Source organism: Mauremys mutica, chromosome 18, assembly GCF_020497125.1.
Source record: "Mauremys mutica isolate MM-2020 ecotype Southern chromosome 18, ASM2049712v1, whole genome shotgun sequence".
Taxonomy (NCBI): Eukaryota; Metazoa; Chordata; order Testudines; family Geoemydidae; genus Mauremys; species Mauremys mutica.
This window is the reverse complement of record NC_059089.1, coordinates 6,690,592-6,703,696: the sequence shown is the minus strand read 5'-3', so window position 1 is coordinate 6,703,696 and position 13,105 is coordinate 6,690,592. Positions and strand designations below refer to the sequence as shown.

General features: G+C 52.5%; 1 protein-coding gene across 6 annotated transcripts in view; it reads right to left on the bottom strand.

Annotated features, from left to right (window-relative positions):
• Positions 1-10,337, bottom strand: part of TRAF2 (TNF receptor associated factor 2) — a 57,001-nt gene extending 46,664 nt beyond the window's left edge. For 5 of the 6 annotated variants that reach the window (XM_044992614.1, XM_044992611.1, XR_006574189.1 and 2 more), the window contains exons 1-2: positions 5,910-6,029; positions 84-304 (exon numbers count right to left, since the gene is read on the bottom strand). In XM_044992614.1, the coding sequence (XP_044848549.1) occupies positions 84-304; positions 5,910-5,957 (269 nt within the window). In that variant the 5' untranslated portion in view covers positions 5,958-6,029. Of the gene's footprint in view, positions 1-83; positions 305-5,909; positions 6,030-10,286 lie in introns of those variants that run through there. The other variant, XM_044992613.1, reaches the window with a different exon arrangement.
• Positions 10,338-13,105: the final 2,768 nt, after the last annotated feature.

The window sequence follows — 13,105 nt, the reverse complement described above, 5'->3', positions numbered from 1 at the left end:
CACTGAAAATAAGGCTGTATTTCCTTTTTTTGCTTTCCTTTGCTTCTAATCATTTTGTTTCAGACCGGAGAGGGATAAATTACCTTATAAGTTTCTTCAGGCAGTAAGAACAATAGCGGTGTCCACACTGAGCTTGAAATGGCCTTCTCAGAATATTCTTGCACTCAGAGCAGAGGTATTTGCCCTCCAATTTAGTCCCCAGTATCTCCTTTGAAAATCCTGGCTGGTTTAAATCCAAAGAACCAGGTGGAGTGGAGTTTGCTGCTGCCATGTGAACCAAAAACCCCAGATGTGCCTCAAGAGCCTGAAAAAAGAAAAATGTTTTGTCCCATTTGATTATCTTGTTCTCAGTTGGACAAGGTTCACCTTTCACTACCTTAACTGCATTTATCACCTGGAAGCTAAACTTGTTATTCCTAAACACAGGTTTGCAGTGTATCATACACACTGAAACAGCCACCTGGGCAGATTTTGTCTTAAATCATAGAATAGAATCATAGAATATCAGGGTTGGAAGGGACCTCAGGAGGTATCTAGTCCAACTCCCTACTCAAAGCAGGACCAATCCCCAACTAAATCATCCCAGCCAGGGCTTTGTCAAACCTTACCTTAAAAACCTCTAAGGAAGAAGATTCCACCACCTCCCAAGGTAACCCATTCCAGTGCTTCACCACCCTCCTAGTGAAAAAGTTTTTCCTAATATCCAACCTAAACCTCCCCCTCTGCAACTTGAAACCATTACTCCTTGTTCTGGCATTTTCCAGGGGCAGGGGCTCTAAAGTTAAATCTGAAACAAGGAAATGGGGTGGGGTATTCTTGCATAGTTCCCCCACTCACCTTAATTATGGAAAAATAAACTTTGGACAAATTGCTGCCTCCAGTCCAAAACAAGAGAGACCCAAGAGGAGAAAGCTTGCCTAATGTCAAACTGATCAAGAGAATAAACAAACAGCCTCCTGAAAACTTCCTACACATCAGGTGACACAGCCATGATCCAGCGTCACATACTTCCATTTCTGTCAGTTGTCAAAATTCACTGTGATTCTATATAAGGCTAGTGGCTCACTTGTGTCACAGAGAGAACCTATTTGAACAGGCAAGAGCCAAGATTTACAAACAATCTGAGGTGTCGGAGGGTTCCAGGTTTCTTTGAAGGTCTGTAAAACCAAGAGGCAAAAATGGTATATTCTAATGAAAGGAGTAATATACTGGGAATAAAAGGCAGTATGATGATTTATTTTTACTGTGTGCGTGATTCAGAAAACCTCCCTCCCAATGCTGCCATGTACAGACTAGACCGGAAGGTGCGTTAACTCCATGTATGTTATCTTTGTATCAAAACAGCCAAACAAGCCGTAAGCTGGGGTTAGACTGAGTTCCATGCTTTTAGCATTTAAATCTGATGTATTCTGAGGCCATATTTACAATACAGCCACTACACCGACACAGGTATAGCGCTGCAGCTGTAGTGTTGTAGCGTAGATGCTTCCTACACTGACAGAAGCAGTTTTTACATTGATGTAGTTAATGAGAGGTGGGTGGGAGGGGAGAAAGGGGGAGATAGAACGAGAGGAGGGCTCCTTCTGATTGCATGCAGTTATGTAGGGCCAGAAGAAGGGTAAAGCTGTGCAGGTAATGCCCTAACCTCATTGCCAATATTCACTGATAAGAGAGCCGACATCACGGCAGGTGAAAATGCTCTTGGTTCACAGATTCCATTATACGTTTGCAGCAAGAGTTGAATAATCAGAGTCTCTCTGGAGAAAAGGTAAAATTTCAATGAGAATGTTCCCAACGCAGAGGAATCAGTGTATGAAAAATTAAGCACACTGATCTCAGAACAATATGTTCTTAAGAGTGTGTAAAGGGTTCCAAATGGCCACAATTTGACCTAGAGGTTTGTATACATGTCTGGAAATCAGCAAGTCTAATCTAGGTTATATTCCTGGCTCTGCCACAGACTCAAAGTCTGATCTTGAACATATAAATCCCCCTCTACACCTCCACTGTCAAATGGAGTTACCAGTACTTAGCTACTACACAGGAGAGTCCTGAGGGTTAATTTATCAATGTTTATAAAGGGCTCTGAGGACCACTGGTAGATGGCACTCTATAGCAGGGGTCTCAAAGATGCGGCCCACAGCTCCCCGCACCCCTCTGCAGTTATTTGCTGTGGCTGCCAAGCTCCCCTCACCCGCCGCCCCCCAGCGCGCTGCATCCCCACTCCTCTGCCTACCTCCAGGCGCTTCCCACCACCAAACAGCTTAGCGCTTTCCAGGAGGGAGCAGGGAGCCATGCGCCCAGGGGAGGAGGCGGAGAAGAGGCAGGACAGGGGCAGGGATTTGGGGAAGGGGTTGGAACAGGGGCGGGGAAGGGTGGGAAAAGGCAGGGCAGGGCAGGGGTGGGGTGGGGTGGGGGCAGTGGGGGTGTGTGTTTGTACCTTTATTTGAAAAGGTGTCAGTGATGCGGCCCTCGGGTCAATGTACTAGTCCTCATGTGGCCCTCGTGGTGATTTGAGTTTGAAACCCCTGCTCTATAGGATGTGGAGACCATTATTTATTACCCTGTTCCAAGTGAGCTAACAGATCAGTGGTCTCCTTCCCTCTACTCCCAGTAAAACTACCCTAACCAAAAGCAAGGCGAATTCCACTGCCTACATACACTAGCTCTTGTAACTACCAGCATTTCTGGGGAGAAGAGGCATAACTTATAACCAATCACTTTTAGTTCTGTATTGCTGCCTTTTTCCCCCCTGCAAGGCAAACTTAATGGCACAGCCTGTTAAAAAGCTTTCTGGATTGGCCAGACATTGCTGTGATGGAGCAGTTCATGTAAATGCCACATAACCCAGACTCACTAGCTAAGAACAATTCAGAAGTCAGTCTGACATAAGAGCAATAAGCCAAACCACTGCTGGCTGCATTTAATTTAGCCAAGAATTTTGACATTCACCTTCAGTGAAAACCCTGGCTGTTTCATGACGGGAAAAAAATATGCTCTGGCTCAACCACAAGATATGAACTTGATGCAGGAATTACTGGGTGATATCTTTTGGCCTATGTCACACAGGAGGTCAGACCAGATTCTCTTAATGATCCCTTCTTCTGGTCTTAAAGTCTATGAATCCAGGGTGCTACTGAGTCTGCACTTCCCTCTAATGGAATGCTTAGCCAGGAATTAGAGGTAGTCAGGGACTTTTCTACAAAATGGTTTTTCATCAGAAAATGCCAATCAAAACCAAAACTGTGTGTGGTAATAGATCAGTTCCAATGAAACTGTCTTCTGAAAAGTTTCTCATGTCCAGGACAGAATTTCTGATCAGACAGAAGCTACTGAACCAGAATAGCTTGATGGTTACTCACATCCCTGCTCCAAACTAGGTAGAACAGAGACTTAAACCTTGGGTCTCCCACATCCCAAGAGAGTGCCATAACCACCAGGCTGCTCTGGGGTGAGTTCTCGCTGACTCTCCATGAAACATTTCAAAAGGTTTTGGATTTGTCCCAATGCAGAAAAGAAAACTTTTCAATTCTCAAAACCGTTCATTGACAGCCGTTTCCTGTGCAGCTCTACCAGTGACCCGGAGGAGGGATAGGCAACTGGTGGCCCAAAAGACAAATCTGGCCTGCTAGATCATTGTAAAGGTCAGGAAAGACACAGGGCTTTGCAAGGGACAGGTCCTTCCTGCACATAATTCCGCGCATCACATGATGCTGCAACAAGAGCCAACTCCATGGGACAGGAGCTGTTGCTGTGGGGTGAGCACAGAACTGGCTCTTTCTCCAGCCCTGCACCAGGACCAGATTTCCCCCTCCCTGCAACCACTCAGGGCAGGACCCTATTTTCCGCCACATCACACACCCCTGCTAGCCAAAGGATTTTAGTGGATTTTGTGGCCTTCTACTACCTTAAAGTTACCCATCCCTGACCTAGAGAGATGCTAGAGCATACCATGCTGCACTTTCCATATCAGCGGAGATCTGAATCCAAGGTTCTCATTGCCTGTGGTCATCAAAAGGTCACAAGGCAAGCTTAAAGAGCTGGTGGGTGAATGTGTTCTCATGTGTTCAGTTTAAATAAGTACAGGGGCACCTGTGGGGCACTGTAACTGTAAATAAATGGACCTGTACATTTTATCCTTTATTCATGTTATGCCTACCTAAACATTTGTACTGCGCTCATCACTACAGTAGCCAGATCTTTCTTCCACACCCCTCAGTTATCATCATGGAAAGACTAGATCAGCAAAGCAGTTTTTACATTCTGATCAGAAGATTGAAAGAGGTGCATTAATTCTAACTCTTCTAAGAGCAAGTTCCCACAATCATGGGCCAATTACCGAGAAAACTGAGTCTTACACTTGAGTCTCACTCTGCTGGTTGACAGCTGCATTATTAACCATTTCCATTCTTTCAGCGGAATATAGCTAGAATGGAAGACCATAGTCTCAGAGAGCAAGGTGATCCCTCAGGTACCTTGGGTCAATCCCATGAAGAGCTCTGAAGACAAGGACTGAAACTCTGAAACACACACACTTTAGTGTTCAGGTCTAGTTTAATTATAATATAAATGTAGTGCCCTTTATGGACAGAGTAACTCACAAAAATGTTATTTCTGCTAAAAGCACCATAGAATATCAGGGTTGGAAGGGACCTCAGGAGGTATCTAGTCCAACCCCCTGCTCAAAGCAGGACCAATCCCCAACTAAATCCCTAAATGGTGCCCTCAAGGATTGAACTCACAACCCTGGGTTTAGCAGGCCAATCCTCAAACCACTGAGCAGGATGTAGATTATATAACAGCTGCCTAGAAAACAAAAAATTAGTGGGGCTGGCAAGTGAGGGAGCGAGTGTACAGGTCTGTGGCACTGCAATTTCTCTCATTAATAAGAGTGTAGCCCTATTACACCAACATATTCATGTGCCTACAGTGGCTGAACAATAGTAATGCGAGAATATGGACTCTAAAATCCATACAGAAACTGATTATTCTAACTGTTTTCCTTCTTTTATAATTTTCAGGTGAATTTCATACTTGAAAACTCTGAAGGCTGAATCCCCACAGGACAGCAGTTCAGAATCCTGATCATTGTGTTTAATCACTGACACAATTTAACCCATGGCCATTCTAATGAGAGTGCCAACCCAGTGTCAGTTAATGTGTTCCAGGAAGGTTTTTGCAAGACCATCTCCTCCTATCTGCTGGGAACTAGGCTGACATTCACCCACTCCGCGTAAAGGCTGTCAGGGACTGCGTGGCCCACCTTTTTGACAAGTACAGTTCCCTAGACTGCCCGCAGTCGTATTTCCCAGCATTTCGGGCAATGTTAGTAGGATGTGAGGCAAGTGTGAATCACGCCGAAGGGTTCAGAAATGGCCAAGTATCAGTGGTCGTTGCCGAGGCCGCATTACTGTGCCTCCTGCCAATAGCTAACGTGGTGGTTTATCGCTGGTTGGCATTTGCAGGTTAAACTGCCCCGTAGCATGCGGGGAGCGCCCGTTACACAGAGAACAGCAGGATCGGGGCGCAGCTGATCCAGCGCAGCCCCTGACTCCAGCCCGCCAGAGCACAAGCCCCCTGGAACCAGACCCGGCCCCCGAGCCCAGGCCGCTGTTCCCGCGGGCTCCCGGCGCCCCGCTCGCGGACGCGCACAGGGCCCAGCAGCCCGGCGGCGAAGGGGTTTCCCAACGCGCCCGCGCCCGGGCTGCCAGCCTGGAATTCCCCCGACAGCACTTCCCGTCCCCGCTTCCTCCCGCCAACGGCGCCCGCCCCAGTGCCCGGACCGGCCCCGGGCCGCGGGCGGGGCTCTCCGCGCGGCCCCCCGCACTCGGCGGCCAGCCCGGGGCCCCGCACGCGCAGGGACCGAGCCCAGCCGCCAGCGGGCGGGGGGGGGGGGCTGCCCCACTTACCGGCAGCCGCGCTCCGCTCCCCGCCAGCCACACCGGAAGCACCCCCATAAGCCACGCCCACCGGACACGTTCCAGGCCACGCCCCTCCCCGGTGGCTAAGCTCCGCCTCCGCCTCCGCTCGGTGCCGGTGCCAAAAGCGCCAGTTGGTGGCGGTTGAGGGGCGGGTTGTGTGAGGCGCGGCAGCGGCCACCTCCCGCACGGGGCCCCGAGCCTCTGTCACCTCCAGTCCACAGCACCCCGCCCCCCCCCACAGAAACCCGCCCCCCGGCTGGGTCACCCCAGCACCCCGCCCCTCCCGCCTTCCCCGAGCCTCTGTCACCCCCCCCACAGCACCCCGCCCCCCCCCACAGAAACCCGCCCCCCGGCTGGGTCACCCCAGCACCCCGCCCCTCCCGCCTTCCCCGAGCCTCTGTCACCCCCAGCCCAGAGCACCCCGCCCCCCCACAGAAACCCGCCCCCCGGCTGGGCCACCCCAGCACCCCGCCCCCTCCCGCCTTCCCCGAGCCTCTGTCACCCCCAGTCCACAGCACCCTGCCCCCCCCACAGCACCCCACCCCCCCACAGAAACCCGCCCCCCGGCCCTGTGCCTCTGTCACCCCCCCCCCCACAGCACCCCAGCACCCCGGCTGGGTCACCCCCAGCACCCCGCCCCCTCCCGCCTTCCCCGAGCCTCTGTCACCCCCAGCCCAGAGCACCCCGCCCCCCCCACAGAAACCCGCCCCCCGGCTGGGTCACCCCAGCACCCCGCCCCCTCCCGCCTTCCCCGAGCCTCTGTCACCCCCAGCCCAGAGCACCCCGCCCCCCCACAGAAACCCGCCCCCCGGCTGGGTCACCCCAGCACCCCGCCCCCTCCCGCCTTCCCCGAGCCTCTGTCACCCCCAGCCCAGAGCACCCTGCCCCCCCCACAGAAACCTGCCCCCCTGACCCCAAGCCTCTGTCACCCCCAGACCACAGCACCCCGCCCCCCCCCCACAGAAACCCGCCCCCCGGCCCCGTGTCTCTGTTGCCCACAGCACCCCGGGTCCCCAGGCTGGGTCACCCCCAGCACCCCGCCCCCCTCCCACCATCCCCGTGCCTCTGTCACCCCCAGACCACAGCACCCCGCCCCGCCAGCCCTGTGTCTGGGTCACCCCCAGGCCACAGCACCTGCCCGCCCAGCCCCGTGCCTCTGTCACCCCCAGACCACAGCACCCCGGCCCCCCGGCTGGGTCACCCCCAGCACCCCGCCCCCTTCCCGCCATCCCCGAGCCTCTGTCACCCCCAGACCACAGCACCCCACCCCCCATGCCTCTGTCACCCCACGACCACAGCCCCCCGCCCCTCCACAGAAACCCGCCCCCCCGGCCCTGTGTCTGGGTCACCCCCTGACCTACAGCAACCTGCCCCCTCGGCCCCGTGCCTCTGTCACTCCCAGACCACAGCACCCCACCCCGCCAGCCCTGTGTCTGGGTCACCCCCAGACCACAGCAACCTGCCCCCCTCCTGCCATCCCTGTGCCTCTGTCACCCCCAGACCACAGCACCCCGCCCCCCCGTGCCTGGGTCACAGCACTCTGCCCACCCTCCTGGCCCTGTGCCTGTGTCACCCCCTGATCCACAGCACCCTGCTCCCCTCCCCTGGGCCCTGGGCCGGGTCACCCCCAGACCACAGCACACTGACCCCCTCACCCTGGCCCTGTGCATGCGTCACCACTAACCCCCAGCATCCCATCCCCGTGCCTCTGTCACCACCCCCTGCACAGCACCCTGCCCCCTCTCCCCATAGCCCTGTACCTGTGTCACCTGTGACACACAGCACCCTGCCCCTCTTGTGCCTGTGTCATCCCCTGATCCACAGCACCCTGCCCTGTGTCTAGGTCACCCCCCACACCCCAGACCTGTGCCTGTGACACCCCCAGACCACGGCAACCTGCCCTCCCTGGCCCTGGGTCACCCTCTGACCCATCCCCTCATGCCCATGGCACCCTGCCCCCGCAGGTCCTTTGCCTGTGACCCCCCCCCAGCTCCCCTGGACCCGTGCCTGTGTCACCCCCTGAACGGCACCCTGCCTAACCCTAACCCTTCACGGCACCCTGCTGCCCCCTCCCCCCAGGCCCACAACACAACACAATCCACCTGCACCTCATGTTTATCCATCCCTGTGTTAAGGCTATCTTGGATGCAGATCATAGTTCTCTCCCCAGAGCTCCCAGGAACCACGTTCTCTACTCCTCCTTCCTCAGAACAACTAGTGGGTTCTTAAGAGGATGATCTAAATCCCGCTTCTAACCTGCTGCCTCCCACTCACAGATCACCAGCCTCATAGAGGGCCCTCCATGCTGCCTGCTTCCATGGGCTAAATTTCACTGGGTGAAATTGAATGCCTTGTGTTAAATAGGAGGTCAGACTAGATCAGGGGTTCTCAAACTGGTCGGGAGCCCTGAGGGGGTCACAAGGTTATTACATGGGTGGGTCATGAGCTGTCAGCCTCCACCCCAACCCGCACTTTGCCTCCAGGATTTATAATGGTGTTAAATATATAAAAAACTTTTTAATGTATTAGGGGGGTCGCACTCAGAGGCTTTCTATGTGAGAGGGGTCCCCAGTACAAAAGTTTGAGAACCACTGGACTAGATGATCTATTAGTCCCTTCTGGCCTTAAACTCTCTGAACCTAAGAATGGAGGAGAGGGGAGAGCTGTGTGCAGTCTGCAGAGTCCACCACTTCCCGCACACATCCAGAGACGAGCCCCCTCTCCCCAAACACAGAGTTTGTAAGCTCCTCAGGGCTGGCTCCTGTCATTTTGCTGAGCTGTAAATGCCAGGCACATCCATTGTGCCACACAAGTAGACAATACTAAGACATTAATAATTAATAAAGCTTTTCAAAAGCCCCTGCTGTCATAGCTTCCCCCCCACTCTCCACCCCCTTGCTTCAAGTTAATAAAGAATCACAGAAATTCCACTCCCTGCACTTTCCGGAATCAGACACCTCATGCAAAACAGCACTTTGCCTGGCTTGGGGCAGCTGAAGCAGCCACAGCTCTTCCCAGCATCATTCAAAAGAGAAACCCCTTGCTAGACAGAATGAAAGTGAGTGCTGAGGTTTCATTTCTCAATTCCCTTGGGGAATGAAATGCTGTTATCTGAGATAGCCAGACTCAAAAGAACACCTGGGTACTACTACTTCCATTCATCCCAACCTCATCACTGTGGGATCCCAACACCTTACCAAGGTACAGAAATTAAAGTACTTCCCAACAGCTTGTGGTCTTACAGAAACCGAGGTGCCCAATAGCACAGAGTCAACAGCAGAGCTGGGAGTATAACTTACATCGTGTGTCCCCCAGTCCTGTGCTGTAATCACTAAACATACTACCTCCACTCTGCAGAGCCCACAGCGTTTACTCTGTGCTTGAGAACAGCATGGCCCCTATTGAAAACCCATTGAAGGCAATGGAGACACACAGACTTTGGATCAGGCTCATTCTATAATCCCCTAGGGCAAAATCCTGATCCCATGGACTTCAATGGAGCCAGGATGTCACCCCTACAGTACATATGTGTAATCCTTCAAAACAACAGACTTTTCAAATGAATTCAGACTGCTAGAAAACCTCAGTCAAGCCTTTCAGCCCAAGGTTCCCAGGTCAAATCCAGCCCAGTGTGGCAGTGGCTCAAAATCAGTGACTGCTGTCAAATGAGTTGCTGGTCTCGGTCCAGTCCTTAGTGGACAGTTGGTGCCTGCACCACACAACCCGCCACCATGGGCGGCAGGTATCAAAGGCCAAGGCAGGCCAAGCCTCCCCTAACCCAGGCCATTGCCCCACCCATAATCTGCCCTGAGGTCTTGCCACCCTCCCCCTCTCCCCTGAAGCCAGCAGAGACACAGGTCCAGGCAGCAGCCCGGAGATGGGGCAGGGCTGGCCGGGCCAGGGCTCCACCGGCCATGGGGGGAGGGGCTAGCCTACCCAAAGGTGGGGTTCATGCCCACCATCAACTGGCCCCTGTTGGCAGCCTCAGCAGAGGGGGCCCCAGACTGCACGGGCTCCGGAAAGTACTCACCCCCCTGAGGGGTCTTTAGAGGTCAAGTTGATTAGCAGGGCAGTTTAGCTTCTCTCCAGGCTATCTGTGTAGGCATCTGTATTGCATCAATAATGCTGCAGCCCGTGCTGTGCCTGATGACTGGGCACAGGATGAATTTCACTCCGCATAAGACAATCTATCCACCACTCGAGGCTCCCGCTAAGAACTCTAGGCAATGCACCTCTTCTCCATGCCACACAGGACACCTGCAGACCACTCTGAGGCATGTGGGCTAAACCCCAGGATGAGGACTGGCCTCCAAAGACTCTTTAACACACTTGATTGCCTTAAACAAAGCAGCAGAGCTCCCTTACCTTTGAAAAGAGTGACATAGCTCATTCCAGCGCTGAGAATCAGCTCTTGGCTGGGCGGTGGTTGCTTAGAACAGAAAGTGGAAGTGAGACGCATGCCTAGAGGAGAGTCAGAAGGGGGCTGGCTTTGTTTTAATAAGAACTGAGGAGAAGGGAATTGAAAACCAAAACCGCGTGTGAAGTTCCAGGCCAGCAATAGCCACCCAGAGGTGCTTTCACAGGGGGAACTTGGCTTTGCTAAAGGTCAGGCCAAAAGACCTGTGACTTTTACAAAGACAGGCAAACATTTCAAAGCAAATCATTCTATTCCACCTCCCTAACCACCCCATAGAGATTATTTGATACAGCTTAGCAAATCCAAGTCCTTTTGGGGCAGTGCAAGGGGCTCTTGGATCTCTTCATTGTGTCATAGTGTACTTAGATTTCCAGAAAGCCTTTGACAAGGTCCCTCACCAAAGGCTCTTACGTAACTTAAGTTGTCATGGGATAAGAGGGAAAATCCTTTCATGGATTGAGAACTGGTTAAAAGACAGGGAACAAAGGGTAGGAATAAATGGTAAATTCTCAGAATGGAGAGGGGTAACTAGTGGTGTTCCCCAAGGGTCAGTCCTAGGACCAATCCTATTCAACTTATTCATAAATGATGTGGAGAAAGGAGTAAACAGTGAAGTGGGAAAGTTTGCAGATGATACTAAACTCTCAAGATAGTTCAGACCAAAGCAGACCATGAAGAACTTCAAAAAGATCTCACAAAACTAAGTGATTGGGCAACAAAATCACAAATTAAATTTAATGTGGATAAATGTAAAGTAATGCACATTGGGAAAATTAACCCCAACTATACATACATGATGGGGGCTAATTTAGCTACAACTAATCAGGAAAGAGATCTTGGAGTCATTGTGGATAGTTCTCTGAAGACGTCCATGCAGTGTGCAGCGGCAGTCAAAAAAGCAAACAGGATGTTAGGAATCATTCAAAAAGAGATAGAGAATAAGACGGAGAATATCTTATTGCCCTTATATAAATCCATGGTACGCCCACATCTCGAATACTGCGTACAGATGTGGTCTCCTCAGCTCAAAAAAGATATACTGGCATTAGAAAAGGTTCAGAGAAGGGCAACAAAAATGATTAGGGGTTTGGAATGGGTCCCATATGAGGAGAAATTAAAGAGGCTAAGACTTTTCAGCTTGGAAAAGAGGAGACTAAAGGGGATTATGATAGAGGTCTATAAAATCATGAGTGATGTGGAGAAAGTGAATAAAGAAAAGTTATTTACTTCTTCCCATAATATAAGAACTAGGGGCCACCAAATGAAATTAATGGGCAGCAGGTTGTGGGGGGAGGGATAGCATTGGCCTGCTAAACCCAGGATTGAGAGTTCAATCCTTGAGGGGGGCATTTAGGGAACTGGGGTAAAAATGTGTCTGGGGATTGGTCCTGCTTTGAGAGGGGGGTTGGACTAGATGACTTCCTGAGGTCCCTTCCAACCCTGGTATTCTATGAATCTATGAAAAACAAATAAAAGGAAGTTCTTCTTCATGCAGCGCACAGTCAACCTGTGGAACTCCTTGCCTGAGGAGGTTGTGAAGGCTAGGACTTTAACAGGGTTTAAAAGAGAACTAGATAAATTCATGGAGGTTAAGTCCATTAATGACTATTAGCCAGGATGGGTAAGGAATGGTGTCCCTAGCCTCTGTTTGTCAGAGGATGGAGATGGATGGCAGGAGAGAGATCACTCTATCATTACCTGTTAGATTCACTCCCTCTGGGACACCTGGCATTGGTCACTGTCGGTAGACAGGATACTGGGCTGGATGGACCTTTGGTCTGACCCAGTATGGCCGTTCTTATGTTCTTATGTCCCCACCCCCAAGAATGCCATGTCTCAGTGCCACAGGGCTGAGGTCGTCAGTGCTCTTTGCACTGGCAGGGTGTGAAGTAGTCAGACTGCCCTCTTCCCAGGGAGTTCAGGAGAGTCCCCAGCAGGCACAGAGCTGGCATAGGCAGGTCTACACCACTGCCCTCATGGGAGCCACCAGTGCAGGGGATCTATGCCACAGCTATTCTGAGATGTTAGATTGGCTCAATGGAAGGGTGTGTGTGTGTGGGGGGGGGGTGATGTTGCAGCTAGAGTGCAAGTTATGGCAGTCCCTGAGGCAGCTATAACCTACACACTAAGGACTGAACTGGCCCCTGGCAAGCCCTGGCAGGGTGCAGCTGGTCCCCACACTGGGGCTTAGTCCAGAGCGGGAATCACATACACACACCCTGGCTCCTTCAGCATCCAAAGGGGACTGTGTGCTACTCTGGAGCTTGACAAGAAAAGCTGCTTCTTGTAGGACTGGGCCAAGCAATTCTGGGGCCTCCCACAAGCCCCCAGCTGCAAGACTCAGGGTTCATTCTGCAGCCCGCTCCCCAGCGGTGACAGGAGCAGGTAGCAGGCCTGCAGCTGCGGGAGCTGATAGATGACAGGGAGAGTGATTAGCCAGAATTGGGGGTGTTTGTGCAGTGAATTGGGGGACAGGAGAGAGCCTCAGCCAGTGCTGCTATCACCCCACACTGGCTGCACTGACCCCGCCGTGGGAATGTACCTGTCGGTGTCCCACTCTCAAGTCCCAGGCCGCTGGCGTACAGAAAAGGTTGGCCAGCCTCCTCTGGGGGCCTCTGTGTACAGCAGGCAGGGGCCTTTTGCCCTGCTAGAACCTGCTCCCCTGCCTCAGCTGTTCTCCTCCCACGGCACAGCCACGCATGGAGCAAGGGGTGTAATGCCCAGCTAGTGCAGACATCCTCTCGCTAGAGCACTAAAAGCAGCGGTG